Here is a 15872-nt window from a genome sequence, read left to right on the forward strand (position 1 = left end):
TGGGAAGTAACAGTTTGTTTTACATTCCTTTTGATTTTACAGGTAAGTATGTCAGCCTGCCAATTCGCTATTTCCTGCTGAACACTAGCATCCAGGTTGAGTTTTATGTTCACTCATTGTGTGATACCAATATACATAATCATTCAGCGCAATCTTTCATAACTCATTGTCCCTTTAGGTGTGTAAGATATGCACCTAAATTCATGTGGACATTTTCTTTCCTTGTAAATAAATTCTCGTGGGGCCAGGAGACGAGAGACCACCCCATCCACCCAATAGAAAACTTTCCATCCATGGTGTAGGGGCCAGTAATGCACACCGGGGAAATGTATCCAACCATATAGATTCTGTCTTACCACAATTATTACTCCAATATTTTGCAGTATCTACATTCTTCTTTCCCCAGTTTCCCCCTGTAGCTCTTTGCTATCTCTTACCACTTTGCAAGTGTGCTTTACCTTTAGCTACCAACGAACCACTTTTTTGTTCCTTGTCTTCTCATGACATAGTCTTATTACTTAATTCACCCAAGGCTTTTCTTCTCAGCAGCTTTTATTAATCCTCTCATCTCAAATCAAGATTTTGCCCACTCCTGCCATATTAGACTCTGACTGTTTAATTTACCATTCCTGGAATGGCAGTGGTGGTATTTTAATATGTTGGAAAAGCATATTATTCATCTGGTCATTTCTGGAAAATGAGACCGAAGAATGCTTTCATAAATATGAAAGTCATATTTATATGAAATATAAATATGACTTCTGATCAGTTTACAAATATCAACCTTTTGGTTGTGCTGAGTATAACACACATGCACTTATATTCTATACAGATATATGTCAGCTACGTCAGACATGTCTGAGGTTAGTTTCCTCATGTATGTTATATGGATCATTGGTAAATGTTTTGTTCCAATGCACTTAAAGTGTAAATATTTTCTTACAGCTCCAATGACAGACAAACCACCCAAGTTCCTCTATCCTTTAGAAAACAGGTTAAACCCTGTGGAGGCACAGCTTGGTAAGTCAAAGTGTCTTTACCTTTTCATGCTATAGATAAAGTAACTGGAGGTTTCTGAGAGTCTCAGCAATTGTGCAATGTATTGCCCCATATGCCTTAATGGGATGTTTCTTTGTGCTAACTTACATTGACTTGTCTCATGTGTGTGGGTCACACGAGCCATTAACAATGATCAGACACAAGGTTGCTTAAATAACAGGTTTCTGTAGCAACAGCCAGAATCAAAGCAAATTGTGTAATGATATTGAGTAGTACTGCAACTTCTCAGGAGCAATTACCCACAGAATGCATGTTTGCACTTTTGTGCAAGTGACACAATATTAATCAGTGGCCTTACAATAGAGAAAAGGTGGCATAGGCCCAAGCTTTAGCAACACTATTACATGTTAGCTGCTCATCGATTATGTACCAACCCATTTGGTTTTTTTTTGTAATTCATGCCAACCAGTTTTATATTGTTTAACTGCTATTTATTAAATGCAGTATAATACCTAGTATTTCAAAAGGTTAAGATTACTTGTTAAATGACGCTTTATCCCTGGATTAAATGAAGTATTCAAAGGACAATGCTTGAATGTAGCTTTATATTTATTGAAGACAGTTTCACCACCAGGGCCCCTTTCTGAAACTAGAATTGCTGCACATAAATCACGATAAGATTCTGTATTCCTTATATTTCTGCCATTTTGCTGTTTTTGTGACACCGGTGAGATACTGGTGTGGGTTACTAAGCTTTAGTGTAACATCTGAATTATTGTGTATAGTTAATGACAATGCTGCCTTAATTAGTCACAGCGTCTGCAGATAATTCTTCTCCCTGATTCTGTTGGCTTCAATAATTTACTTGCATCAGTGCAAAATTATAATTTGTTGCAGCCTTTTTGAACTTTTCATGGTGATACTTCCTATTTAAGCGTAACTGTGTGGTTTCTCACAAATTAAAGTGCCGAATCCCAGTCTGAAATTCTACTCCCAGTCTATGGCTAACCTGGACTGGAATAGGACAAATGTTTTAATCCCAGGTTGAGGTAAATCCATGAAAAAATGCTGTGATTTAAGGTGAGACGTGCTGAACCAGCAATAAGGTGTTATGATGTTTTAATGACATGGTGAATGCTGAATGAAGTGGCATTATGTTTTGATCAGGCTATAGCTCACCAGGTTGAGCTCCATAATATCAGACTGTGGTGAACACTGGATTGGTGGTGTTCTTTCAAACTTGCCTTATTAAACCATTAATATGTACTCATTAAGTAGAGTTGTGGTTCATTTTACTGAATTGATGCCAACACAGTTGGGCACTGTGTCTTATTGATGGATATGAGTGGGCCTTGTCATTCAGTGCTTTAGATATTACAATTACTAAATGACCTAATTTGACAAAATAATGAATTACTTAGTAGATGTTGGAATACTATAATAAAAAGATTGCGCATTATTTTGACACTGCCAGTTTGAAAAATCGCTCAGATTCGAATGACATTTACTTTCACCAGAAGTATTTCCTTATTTTGGGCAGCAGTATAATCTCAACAGGAATGGCAGTAAGCACTTGGCCAGCAGTTGATATTTTACACCTACTGCACAGTGGCAGATAGTGTCATAAATACATTGCTAACTTGCACCAAAACCACAATGTTGTCAGGTCCCCTGAGAAGGAACGATGGCTTGCAGCATGACTAAGCCAAAGAGACTATTCATTTTCATGTCAGTGTGCAAATCCTAAATACCTGTTTTATTATGTGTTTCTCAAAATAAGCCAGTGGTAGCCGTATTACTCAAACTGTGTTTTTGTTTTATTAGTTGGAGAGCAAAATCTTTATGAACACCAAGTACCCACAGCAAAATACATCTTACTGTTATGATCGAATCAAGTGGTGCCTTATCAATCTCAATTACAAAAACATGCTCAGAACAAAAAGGAACAATTGGGCTGTTACTCTAGCAGTTTTCACATTGTTAATGTCTTTATATTACCTTTTGTTTGGTTTGATCAATATTAATGCCGAGAAAGTACAAATGAACGTCACAGTTGACATGAAAAAACACATTAATTATTAACACAAAATGCACTTCTGTGGTCTTGTGGCAAGGAACAAAACAGAAGAAAAAAGAAAAACACATAAAAAGGAACATCAAAAACACCTTCCTTGTATAGTGCATTTTTTTTCATAGTATAAAATAAATAACTGTGACTTTTTTGATGAAAGCAATGTTGATGTTGGAGCCATCTTTCACTGATAAAATTATTTCTCGGGCACAAAGAGAATACACTCAGTAAAAGATCTTTCAAAATAGCACATTAAGTTGTTGCTTTGATTTTTGCCATAATTTCAAAGGGAATGGTGATTTAATTGTGAAGTAACCAGCCAGTGGAATGCATGAGGTATCTATCTGATCCTTCCATTTTGAGGGCATCGCACTGTCACTCGCTAGCTGTGGACCAGCGCAAATGTGGCAGAAGGCTTGTCAAGAAGGCTATGATTCTGTGTCAATGTGTCCGTCAGAAGGTGAAACTGTCCACAAACTAGAACTGTGAAGGGATATGCAAACACTTAAAGTGCAGAGAGAATGCATTCTGAAAACAAGTTCAACAGAGCTGGAACGTATTCGCAATGTTTGCTGACATTGCACTTTTGAGGTAAGGGGCGAAAATGACTTATATCTTTAAGATTTATTGAAAGGAATGGAAAATAAGTGGAAAAATAATTCTTTGAATTTTCTCTGGGCTTCTTAAAACCTAGCATGATTGACTGAAACAAAGCTGCATTTCTCAGGATTTTCACTGAAGTTCTGGCAGCAGGCTTGGAAAAACCCACATTGAATCCTTCTGCTGATCTCTATTCCCTCTTCAATAAATTTTGAAATAGTAGCCTTGATGAATTATTTTTCGAGTTTGCACTTCCAGCTGGGAACTTCATGCAGCACAGGAACATATTAGAAGTTCGAGTTGCAGCCTGTGTATGATCGTTGAGCTGTTTATGTTAATGGTCAAAAAGATCACTTCCAGTGTTCTCCCAAATTCCCTGACATGCACTATAAAGCTCCCAGGGTGGAATCATAAAGCTGTAGACTATCCCTGATTATTTATTTTTGACGTTAGGATGCTTTAAAGTCGTTTCTGAGGGTCACTTCTGAAATATGCATATGCTCTATGTAAACGATGTGGTGCTTTAGAATCATAGAAAGAATCATAGAAACCCTACAGTGCAAAAGGAGGCCATTTGGCCGGTTGAGTCTGCACTGACAACAATTCCATCCGGGTCCTATCCTGGTCACCCCACATATTTACCCTGCTAATCCCTCTAACCTACGCATTTCAGGACACTAAGAGGCAATTTAGCATGGCCAATCAACCTAATCCACACATTTTTAAAATGAAGAAATTGTACATTTGTTTTGTTTAATTGAATTAATGATTTTGGATGAAAGCTTGGGGTGAATATTTGGCTTATTAGCAGTTTTTAACAAATCATGTCATGTCTTATTCGTAAATATGCATTTTATTCCAATCCCGTCGTGAAATGGACCTTTTCATTTCATTCAGCCACTTGCTTTAATAGGAACGCATGGGTAACAGAATTCTTACATGTTGCATATGTCTTCGTGGCCCCAGACCACCAGCATTCTTCAGCCAATCTCTGATCATCTGTTCAGGAATTTGTGGGAGTCACAACAGCGCTTTTCAAGCTTGCAAATTCATTTTTTTCTCTTTATAAACACTTGGAGTCACCGGTATCTTTGGATTGTTTATAAACAGAAAGGTTCATGATCTGTAATTTCTAATGTGACCTATGGTAGGGACACAATGTGATGGTATGAAGAAAATGGATAGTCCTGTGTCTGGATGCCTGCTTTGTATTGTTATAATCAGTCAAAATTCTGATGCTGTCAAGTGCCCTTTTGTCATATGTTTGACATTGTTCTATTCTGAGCTTATTTGATCCCACAATAGCTGGAACACTCTTAGTCTGCAGTTTATTTTGTAGTTTTCAATGATGTTTATCTCAAGCAGAGGGTGGATAATCATTTCAAAGGAAATTCCTACCAGCAGGAGAGGCTGAATAATTCCACCGTTGGCTAACGTACTCCATTCTACTGCAAATCCCTAGTTAGAATTTGGACTTATAATTCTTGGAAACAGCACAGAACCCAAACTTGATCAATGCTCCATAATTGGCTGGCTGTGAGGAAAACCCAAATGCAACTTGCACATGAAGTCTGTCAATGATCAGAGAGGGAAGGGAGGGTGCCTGAAAATAATATCTACCCCACTGAACCAAAGCTTCCAAATCATAACTAAACAATTTTGGCAAACTGTAGAGATTTAAATTATTGCAATTTTTCTTGGATAATATCTATATCTTCTATTACTTAATTAAAATAAATTAGTTGTACACAATTTTAAAATATTGCTAGGTTAATTGCGTCTAATTCATCCATATTAATAGCTTACTGCTACACTGAATTAAGATGTATTATTTCCAGCCTTTTCTTACCCCCTAATATTGAAATATAGCTCAGTGTCTCTCTATACCATCCATAGTATATCTGATAGTTCAATTATTAAATATATTTTCTGCTGTGGATCCAGGAAACACTAGTTTACTTTTCTTGGTCAGAATTTTACCGTCCCACCCAGCCCAGGAATCAGAGCAGGCGCAGGGCAGAGCATGAAAAGGCCTGTTGACTTCAGGTTGGATTTTATGGTTTTGGACGCCCCTTGTCTCTGTCAAATTAATGTTTCTAAGCTCTCAGAAACCATAGAAACCCTACAGTGCAGTAGGAAGTCATTTGGCCCAAGAGTTTTTGCTCCTTGCCTTAAGAGAGTTGGTAGGAACACATCCGCACTGACTCCAAGTGTCCCGTAGCCATTTAAAATGCAAATGAGATTAAGTGGCTACAGCTGGATCTTCTGCCCCTCGCTCAGGAGAAAGTCCCACCAAAAAGAATTGCTAGTGGGAGAGAGTAAAATTCTGGCCTATTTTAACTTTTAGGAAAATTATAATTTAAACTATGAAGAGGAACATTCCCCTTTTCTATTTATCAAACATTGAATGTTCCATGGGCAAACAGTTCACAATTCCTCCCAGCTTTCAATGGGTTCCTGAATTCCCACTTTTCTGAGTAGTAACTTTGAGTGATCATCTCCAAGTGTTGTCCTCAGTTTGAGAAGAGTTTCTTCAGTACACCACCAGTAATAAAGCCTGTTCCGATTTTCTACCACCTAATCATGCCAGCTCAAATGTCCCAGAGGCCTATGAAGGCTAAGAGATGCATCTCTCAGTCTAGAAACCACCTGGCTCCCTCACATCTGGCCACGGCAGCTCTGAAAATCATGCAGCCTCTTTCTCTGTTGCCCACATAGAATTGCTAACTGTTTCTCATATTTATTAATTTGTCGGAAAGTCAATAACCAGATCTCAAATGGTTCACTCTGCACTCTTCCCCATGGCAACCTGAAACACATCAACCGTGCATTCAGTTAGAAAAGCTAATTAGTTATGCCTAATCACAAATCTTTTTCATCTTATAAGTAAACGGACAGCTTATATCACAACTGTTTACAACACAGTACTTTCAACACCCATTTGAGAATTTGGGGGACTCGGGAGTCTACTCATTGTAAATGCAAAGACAACTATCATTGTCTCTAAGTACAAATAAATTGCCCCTTCTTCTCAATAAAACAATCTAATCTCTCCTTCGATCTCTACCAATCAAACCACCCAGACTTTCTGTCAAATAGACTTCACAATATGCCGCATGCCTTCCATTTATCCTAAATTTAAAGCCACAGTCCCAAAATATAGTTGCTTATGAACCTTATAATTCTAACATACTCCTGACATTTTAATTATCTTTGCATCACAATCCACAAAGCTACCTTTGCAATTAGTTTTTCACCATTTAGAAAGTACATTGTTCTATTAATTTAGGTCCAAGTTGGATGATGCGGCTTTTGCCTGCATTGAAATTCATTTGCCACAATTTTTCTCATTCTGTAATCCAGTCATATTTCTTTGTGATTCTATATTTTCATCTATGCTGCTTACATTATCTTTGTATCATTGGTACGTTTGGATATTGGCTCTCTATATAATATCCACAAAATTAACAAATGCAGCATATAGTTGAGTCCCTCACTCAGATACAAGGATAATTTTCAGACCTTGCATTCTCAGAGGGGAGGCTCTCAAAAGTATCTACATGAACTCAGCGTGTCCACTGAGCATGTTTTTCTGACTATCATTTTAAACGATTGGAGAATCTCATGCAAACAGCGTGGAATTGTATTCTCTGCACGAGCACAAAGTCAAAAAAAGTCACCTTCCATTAAATAGATTTCATTACAGTTTTATGGTTGCTTAACAATAGTTCCTGATTTAGATTTACAAACAGATCTTGACCATAAGGAATTCAGCTGGAGGATGAAACATTCACCAGCAATGTCCATTATAGCACTTAGCCGAAAGCCTTTCCTTAGATTGCACTATATTTGTTACAATCAGGAAATGCTATCCCTGCATGACATTTAAACTGAATCACTGCCAAATTCTGTCCAATCAATACATTGTGCTGTAAGTTTTGGTGGAGGGGCTGATATTGGATGCATTTGTTACTGACAGCGACACACTTTACCAATTCACCTGTTAACCAAGAAATTTTATGTCAGTAGTTCAGTAGTTTTCCTAGCTTTTTATTATCATCCCTGCAGGCACATATTGAGTGCTAGAAAGTGCTTTTAATCCAGCCACACTAGGTGAAATCTGAAACTGTTCTCAGTAGCTCCCTACATGTTGGATAGCTGACAGATGGTTCGATTTTCTTCTTTCACTAAGTGCAACACAAGGGCCATTTTGGTCATTTGTCCTGTATCATTTATGCCCTTTACTTTCCTGTTGGAAGCAGATAATAGCTTCTGTGATTGAGAGGATGCCTTTAATTAGTTCTTTCTTAATAAAGAAGCAGTTAATCACCAATGATTTGAATGCACTTTGTAATTCAAAAGAACACATTAACACATTTGTTCATATGAAGTTGCTCTGCCTGCTCTTTTAATCTATCAATAAATAGTTTATTTAAAAGAACGTAAGCTTCTTATTGACATATTGGGGAAATATATTTCAAACAAACAAATTCATTACAAATATCAGACAGCACAGTATCTATCCACAAGTTAGCAAGCTTAAAAGGTCAAGTAATCATTATGATTGTTGTTCTATTTAAGACACTAATCATCAAGTAGATTCAATGTCTGTTGTTTGTCAGGCAACAATTTAAAATGGATAACAGTGCTTCTATTTATCTCAGCAATGGTTGAATAATTCAAATCGCAACAACTTTGATCTCCCGTCTTTCCAGCTCAAAATTACATCATTGGCTATAAATCATAAACGAAAATGACTGAACCAAAATATTGCCTCACCTGCACATAGTACAGTCAGGATGGGCCAGCATTTACAGAAAACCTTCTGCATATCAATGGCATATCCACAGTATGCATAAATTTTCTAGCACAGGATTTGCAGGAAATTATGGCATGAGTATCTTATTTTTGTTCTCTCATGGGATGTGGACATACTGGCTAGGCTGGCATTTATTGCCCATCTCTAATGGCCCTTGAGAAGATGGTGATGAGCTATATTCTTGAACTACTGCAGTCCTTGGGTTGCAGGTACACCCACAGTGTTGTTAGGGAGGGAGTTCCAAGATATTAATCCAACAATGTGGAGGAACAGCAAGATAGTTCTGAGGCAGGATGATGTGCAGGAGAACTTGCACATCATGGTGGCAATTCCATGCATCTGCTAGCCTTGTCCTCCTAAGTGATGGAAGTCAAGGGTTTGGAAGGCTCAATTGAAGGGGCCTTGGTGAATTACGACAGTGCTATTTATTGTATGTGCTTCAGACTGCTGCCACTGTACATCAGTGGTGGAGAGAGTGAATGTTGAAGGTGATTGCTAGGCTGCTTTGTCCTTGATAACGCCAAGCTTCGTGAGTGTTGTTGGAACTGCACTCATCGAGGCAAGTGAAGAGTATTCTATTACGTTCCTCACTTGTGCTTTGTAAATGGTGGACAGGATTTAGAGAGTCAGGAGGTGAGTTAGTCTCTGCCGAATTTCCAGCTCTGACATGCCGCAGTATTGTATGGTTGATCCAGTTCAGTTTCTGATTATTAATAGCATCTAGTTTGTTGGTAGTGAGGGCTTCTGTGATGATTATGTCATTGAATGTTATTCGTTTTGGCAAGAAGAATGTGGAGAGATAGTATAAAATAAAGTGCAAAACTCTTAAGAAAGCACTGGAACAAAGGAAGCTTAGTGTATATATAAGGCATTAAAAGTGGCAAGGCATATTGAGAGAGCAGTTAATAAAGCAGATGGTATCCAATGTTTTATTAATAGAGGTATTGAGTTCAAGAATGAGGAAGTCATGTTAAACTTGTGCAAACACTAATTAGGTCTCATCTGGAGTACTGAGTCCAGTTCTGGACGGCTTACTTGAGGAAGGATGTGAAGGCATTGGAGAGGGTACAAAGGAGACTCTCAAGAATGATTCCAGGGATAAAAATCTTCAGGTTTGAGAATAGCTTGGAGAGATTGGGTCTGTTTTCCTTGGAGAAAAGAAATCCGAGAGGAGACTTGATAGAAATATTCAAGATCCTGAGGAGTATCGGCAAGGTAAATAGTGAGAAATTGTTCCCTCTCAAGACAGCATCAAGAACGAAGGAACACAGATTCAAAATAATGGGCAAGCGGAGAAGGAGTGATATGAGGAAAACCTTTTTTGCACCCAGAAACTAGTTTGGGTCTGCCTCCACCCTTCCTGAGACAGTGGAGGCAGGTTCGATCAAGATAATTGAAAGGGAATTAGATAGCTGGGGAGTAGGATTAAGCAGAATGCATGGGTTGCTTCAATATCTGAGGAGTTACAAATGGTATTGTGCAATCTTCAGCGAGCACCCCTACGTGACCTTATAATGGAGGGAAGGTTATTGATGAAGCAACTGAAGACGGTAATGCTGTTACTTGCATTAGATCATCATAACTCCGTGCCTAAATTAGCTGGATAAGTATTTGCATAGTTCCACCTTCTTGATGATCATGAAGTTGCTATATTTAAGGTATTTTTAGCCATTGCTACTTGGACTAAACAATGATGAGGCAGTGGAGTATGATCCTGTGTTTGAGAAAGCCGCATCTTTTATTTCCCAGACTTCGGGTGCTTTGTAGAGCTGAGAAACAGGCCACACACAAATTCTTGCCAATTGACCATGTAATGAACATTATTGGAAAGCAGTGCAGATTTTTCCCTTAATCAATACAAAGTGTCAGCATGGGAGGCAGCCTGATCCTTTCAGATAGATATTTTTCTGACTCTGTGAAACCAAGCAAAACTCTGATTACAGTCTGTCACTTTTATTCAAGAGGCCTCTGTCCATATAGAAATTGGAGCCACTTGTAACAGGATCTGATGCGCAGACTGGAGTACTTGAAATTAAAAATCAAGATGAATTCTATTATCCAGCAATTGAGATTCTCATCCTACCAAGATCTTCTTAAAAATAGAAAAAACACCAAAGAGATCACTGCAATGGTTTCTTGATATTTGGAATAACCTTACACATAGTGAGCAAGCTGTGCTGCTTCTGATTTGCCACAATATGCATTATGGAGTATTCTGGTTAGTTGTCCCACAGAATTTGGCACAAGTACACCCCTGAAGAATTGAGGCACATTATGCTCAAATTGACCCCACTTGTCATCAATTTAGCCATTGCTCTGAATTCTGTGACACAGAATCACAAAATGCAACATTGGAATTAAAGGTTCATCTTAAGGAATCAGGGCCAGAAAGTGGGCTCATTGCTGCAGCCAGCACTACGGAATCAGGAGGTGCTCTGAGTAGGGCATGTAGCGCCTCCAATTGTTTCTGATGTGGCCTAGGCAGTCTCTCGTGCTGGCAATTACACTTGTGGAAGAGCCACGTATGCATCGGAAGCTTCCCAACTGGGTAGACTGTGGCAACAAATAATCATGATTGGCTGATTTGGGCACGGTTTACAAACCCATACCATGCAGGGTTCACTCAACGTATTTTCTCACTAATAACCAGCTGCAAGAGGGACCCTCTAATGGTGTTGTTTTCAAGGCTAGACACCAACTTTGTAGATAAGGTGATTGGGCTAATAATACTACAGATTGTCTAGAAATTCTGAGGAGTGTTTTTGACTGTGCTGAGGTGAATTGCTGGTTTTAACCAGGCCTGTTGTTGAGTCTTTACAATGAGGACAAACCGATCTGTCCACAGAAAATACTACAACAGCGATGAGGACTGCAATTGCAGTGTTTCCGGGCCAGACTATAGAATTGGAGGTAAGGAGAGGGCGAGCTTTGTGTAATACCCATTGCAAAGCTGTGGCCAAACTCCTTTATGCTCCTTGACAGGAGAACCAGCCAATGCACTCAGCATTGCTCATCAGCATTCTCCTGTATATTGCATCAACGTCTTCATCTGAGTTCACATCTGCAATCTCGCCCACCAGTGAGCTGGCGCAGGAGTTATACTTCCAACCAACCTGGCTGCAGCCCACTTGTATCTTGCTGACTCACCATGTGCTGCTGCCAACTCTATATTAATCTTTAAGATACATGTATACCAGTACTTCAGATGTTAGCTATAAAAAGTGTCAGATTGAGTGATGGGGCCACTTCGTTAGTGGTGTGTTGTTCACTCTATTTTTACATGTTTGAACCTCGTGTGTGGCTACAGGAAGTTGAGCCATTCCCTCCCCTCATGTAATACCATGTATATATTCAGCAACCTCTGATCGGTAGAGTTATAATTCCCATTGTTAATCTTATTGCTTTAATTGCTGTGGTTGACTTTGAGCTTTTGAGACCACGCATGGAAGGTTGTGAATGAAAAAATATGAAATTCTTTCCTTTTTTGATCAGCCAGCTTCTTTAACAAAGTCTAGAGAAACCAGCCCCAGTCTGTCAATCTTTCCTAATAGTAACAATCTGTTTTGGTATCACCTTTGCATTTTTTTAAAAACTTTCAGCAGTGCCTTTATATTCTTTTCATAATATAGATACTAGAATTATACATTGTAACATGCCCTGGCTGAGGGATTTTAACATGGTCCCTAGCTATTCAACTTTATATCTTGAAATGAACTCCAGTGCTTGGTTTGCTTTTTAACAAGTTATGAGCCTGCATTATCACTTTTAATGTTTTGTGCACCTATACTGGTGGATCCCTTTGTTCCTCTATTCCTCCTAGACTTATTTTCCAAGCAATTTATTCTTCCTACCAAAAACACTGCCTCACTCTGATGTAATTTGAAATTAATTTGCCAAATAAACATCCATGTCCTAAATTTATTACACTCTTCTTGTATTCTCTTGTATTCTTCTTTGTGGTCAGCAATACTTCCAGTTTGGTGGCAACTACAAATTTCAAAATTGTACCTCCAATTTCCAAGTGCAGATTGGTGGTGTAAACTGCGAGATGCAGTGGTGTCAGCACTGATCCCTATGGAAAATTACTTTCCATCTTTTACCAGTCAAATTAATTGTCTTTATGCTCTACTCTCTGGTTTCTGTTTAATGGCTAGCTTGCTATCCATTCTGATATTCAACCAGTTTTAAAATGTACGATTCAGCTACTCATTGGATAAGTTCATAAACTACAGGGGGAGAAAATGAGAGCAATCACACAAGTTCTGGACAGAGATGGCAGTATTATAAGATGGCGCAGGAGTGTGATGACTTCTTGCAAGCTGTGCCCTGCATACCCTCTAATTTTACCTTTTACTCCCATTCTATGCTTTTAAAACTCTATTCTAATTCATAAACTCTGTAACAATGCTTTAATTCAATCTCTTATATTAAGTTGATCTTCTTTTACACCCTAACTGTGACTACAGCACTACACTCTGCAACCTCATCTTTCCTTCTCTATGAACAGTATGCTTTGACTGTACAGAGTGCAAGAAACAATACTTTTCACTCTATGCTAATACATGTGACAGCAATAAATCGAATCCTCTAAGTAGCTGCCAGACTTTAGATAGTTCAGGCGCATCATCGAGACCCCAGCCTCTAATTAGAAAAGGCTTTGGCTGGAATTCTTCTAAATAAATTCTAAGTGTTGAATTCACATGAAAACTGGAGTCATTTATGCTTTGTTCTCAGTGGGGGTTCAGAGAAGAATTTCCCCCACACTGTGCACTGCAGACCACCAGAGTGAATGGCATTAAATTTCAGGGGGTGGGGCCAATTCCTGCTGGAGAGGCTGGCTGGATAGTGCCGAGCGGACCACTGTGTATGTGCCGATCTGTCAGCACTGGGATCAGCGCGTGTTCAGTGGCCCCTGTCTGCCAGCCTCCTGATGCTGGCCAGCTCAATCATTGGCCAGCCTGGTAATCCCTGCAACGTTGGCCCTCCACCTCCCCACAGCCTGACCACTGGCCCCCTGAATGTGCTAGGCCGGTGCCTGCCCTGATCTCCAGCACCATCCCCCCAAACCATTGAACTCCAATCATTCTGCCGCCCCCTGCTTCCTCCCCCCCGCCCCACCAACCCTGTTCCCCTGGCAAGCTGACCTACAACCCCCCCACCACCCCACTCCAATGACCAACCCTGGCCGCAGAGTGGCAACGGAACCCATCCCAACCCCCACTGATCACCCCACCAGCCCTGCCCCTTGGCACTTCCCCATGCCCAATAACACATGCCATGAGTTAATGTAATGGGGATCCCTGAGAGACCATGCAGGAAGTAAAGTGTTTAATCCTTCCTAAGGAAACAAAATGAACTAAATGAAAGCAGTATTCAGCCCAGCCTGCTTGAATCATCCCTCCTGGTAATTAAACATAGAAAGGCATTTTATGCTTTCCATAATGGAGGAGTTTGAAGAGGTGAGCAGCTGGAAAAGTGGCTGGGGTGATAAACAGGGCAAAAAAAAACCACAATCCCTTTCAACAGCAGAAAATAACAGGTTCCTTTTTATCTCCATTTATTGAGAATTGTTCATTAGTTAACAGTCCTAAAGATGAGTTTCTATCATAAGTTAGTCAAAGCAGACAGGTGTCATTGCTGAAATTTCTTCGGGAAGAACATATAATTTGTGCATAAGCCAGGGTATGTGTTAATTACTTAATGTGCTCCCAATGCTACAGTTACATGCAAGAGCCTGTTTCATTGTAAAGGCTGCTGAGTAAGAATAAAAATCAATTTATGAGGTTTTCCCAAAGCAGCATGGAGCAATGCAGCAATAATGAGAGTAATATAAACAGGAATCATTTACACAGAGGAATGCAGCATGGAAAAAAATAATTAATTAAATCATGGCGTAATTAGGCAATCTAATTTGCTTGTTCAAATCTCAATTAATTAAAGATCAGTTAAAAATATATGTTATGTGAGTGATCATCACTGTTTCATCCAAGGGTTGGTTCTTTTATCAAACTTATTACTAATTAAGTGTGGGGGAAGAAAAGGATAGATGCTATTGTCAATCTACTGTGACCCAATGTTAATAAAGCAGGGTTTTGTTTTATTTACTGTTACTGTAAGCCATTTTTTATTGATTGAAGCCACAAGCCACTGCAGCCAGGCATGTATCTGAATATCCATCAGCAATGATGGATCAGCAATATGCCTGCAGCCTCAGCTCCCACTGGCACTGTTGGTCCTGCTCAGCTCCTCCCAACAGCTCTCGGCGGGGGGGAATTCCACCCCCCAGGATCCTTGATTCAATGGGTGACCTGGCACTATCCAGGTGAGTGCCAGGTCACTTCAGAATAATGTTGGTGACATGAGGCTCCCACTGGTTTTTCAACTGGTGAGCAGAATCCATGTCGCCGAAACTCAATTCTGCCCAACAACTCAAATGATTTTACTTAAAGACATTCCCAATGCTTATCTCACAACTAGATTGTACATTTGATGAAAATACTGTTGGGCAGTGACATGAAAACCTCCCCTATCCATAGTTACTGTTAATAATGAGTTGTCATGGAGCTGGATACTCAATGCATCATCCTGACAGAAAGCTGAGGTGTGTATCCTGATAAGTAAAGGATATGTTGAAATATGTGTTCTACAACTATATCTTAATCATGTACATGGTGATTGTACACTTTTTTATTGAGACAGTAACTGTTCAAAGAAGAGTAACAGATGACATATTTTCCAGTGCCAGATGTTGTATTATAATACTGCATATGCAAACAATGAAGCAACACATATTTGCAGCATGCTTAAATCTGATTGTCATACAGATTTGAAGCTCAACATTTTAACCATTATATATCACTGGGTGCACGTTGTGATGCATACCCAGAAGCACTGCACGCAATACAATGTGAAACTGTCAAAAAATAAGGCTCAATATCTTTCTAAAACAGAGAGTGCTATTGTGGCTGAGAGCTTCATAATTGGGATTGGATGCATTAACCAATTAGCCAATAATGAAGAGTGGTACTCGTCTCATGCCATTACAATCTTAAGTTTCAATTTGAAGAAAAATTACATTTGAGTAGCAACCGTATGTTTGGAATGAGCTCATCAGATAGATGTGGATTTCTGCATGTTCTGTGTGTGGAGGAGGTTGCAAAAAGGGTCACTTCTGCTAAATGTAAGATGTTACCATTGGAACACCGGGTTGCCTTATTTTAAACATCAGAACTCCATGCCGTAAGCACAAGTGTGTTCGCAGGTGTGGTGATGTATCGCACTGGTGAGACTTCAAACCCAACAATTTAATATTTGAATTGCTTGCAAACATTGCCTGAGATGAATTGTACCAGAACGGATAACAGATTGTGCCTTTTTTCCCCT

The 15872-nt window shown here is 39.3% G+C and overlaps 1 protein-coding gene across 1 annotated transcript in view; it reads left to right on the plus strand.

The window, feature by feature from the left end:
• Window positions 1-15872, plus strand: part of il1rapl1b (interleukin 1 receptor accessory protein-like 1b) — a 688249-nt gene that overhangs the window by 369352 nt on the left and 303025 nt on the right. Inside the window, exon 5 of the mRNA XM_080203179.1 lies at window positions 946-1020. Coding sequence (XP_080059305.1) covers window positions 946-1020 — 75 coding nt within the window. The remainder of the gene's footprint in view (window positions 1-945; window positions 1021-15872) is intronic.

This window comes from Carcharhinus amblyrhynchos, chromosome 15, assembly GCF_965287045.1.
Source record: "Carcharhinus amblyrhynchos chromosome 15, sCarAmb.v2.hapA, whole genome shotgun sequence".
NCBI classification, from domain to species: Eukaryota; Metazoa; Chordata; class Chondrichthyes; order Carcharhiniformes; family Carcharhinidae; genus Carcharhinus; species Carcharhinus amblyrhynchos.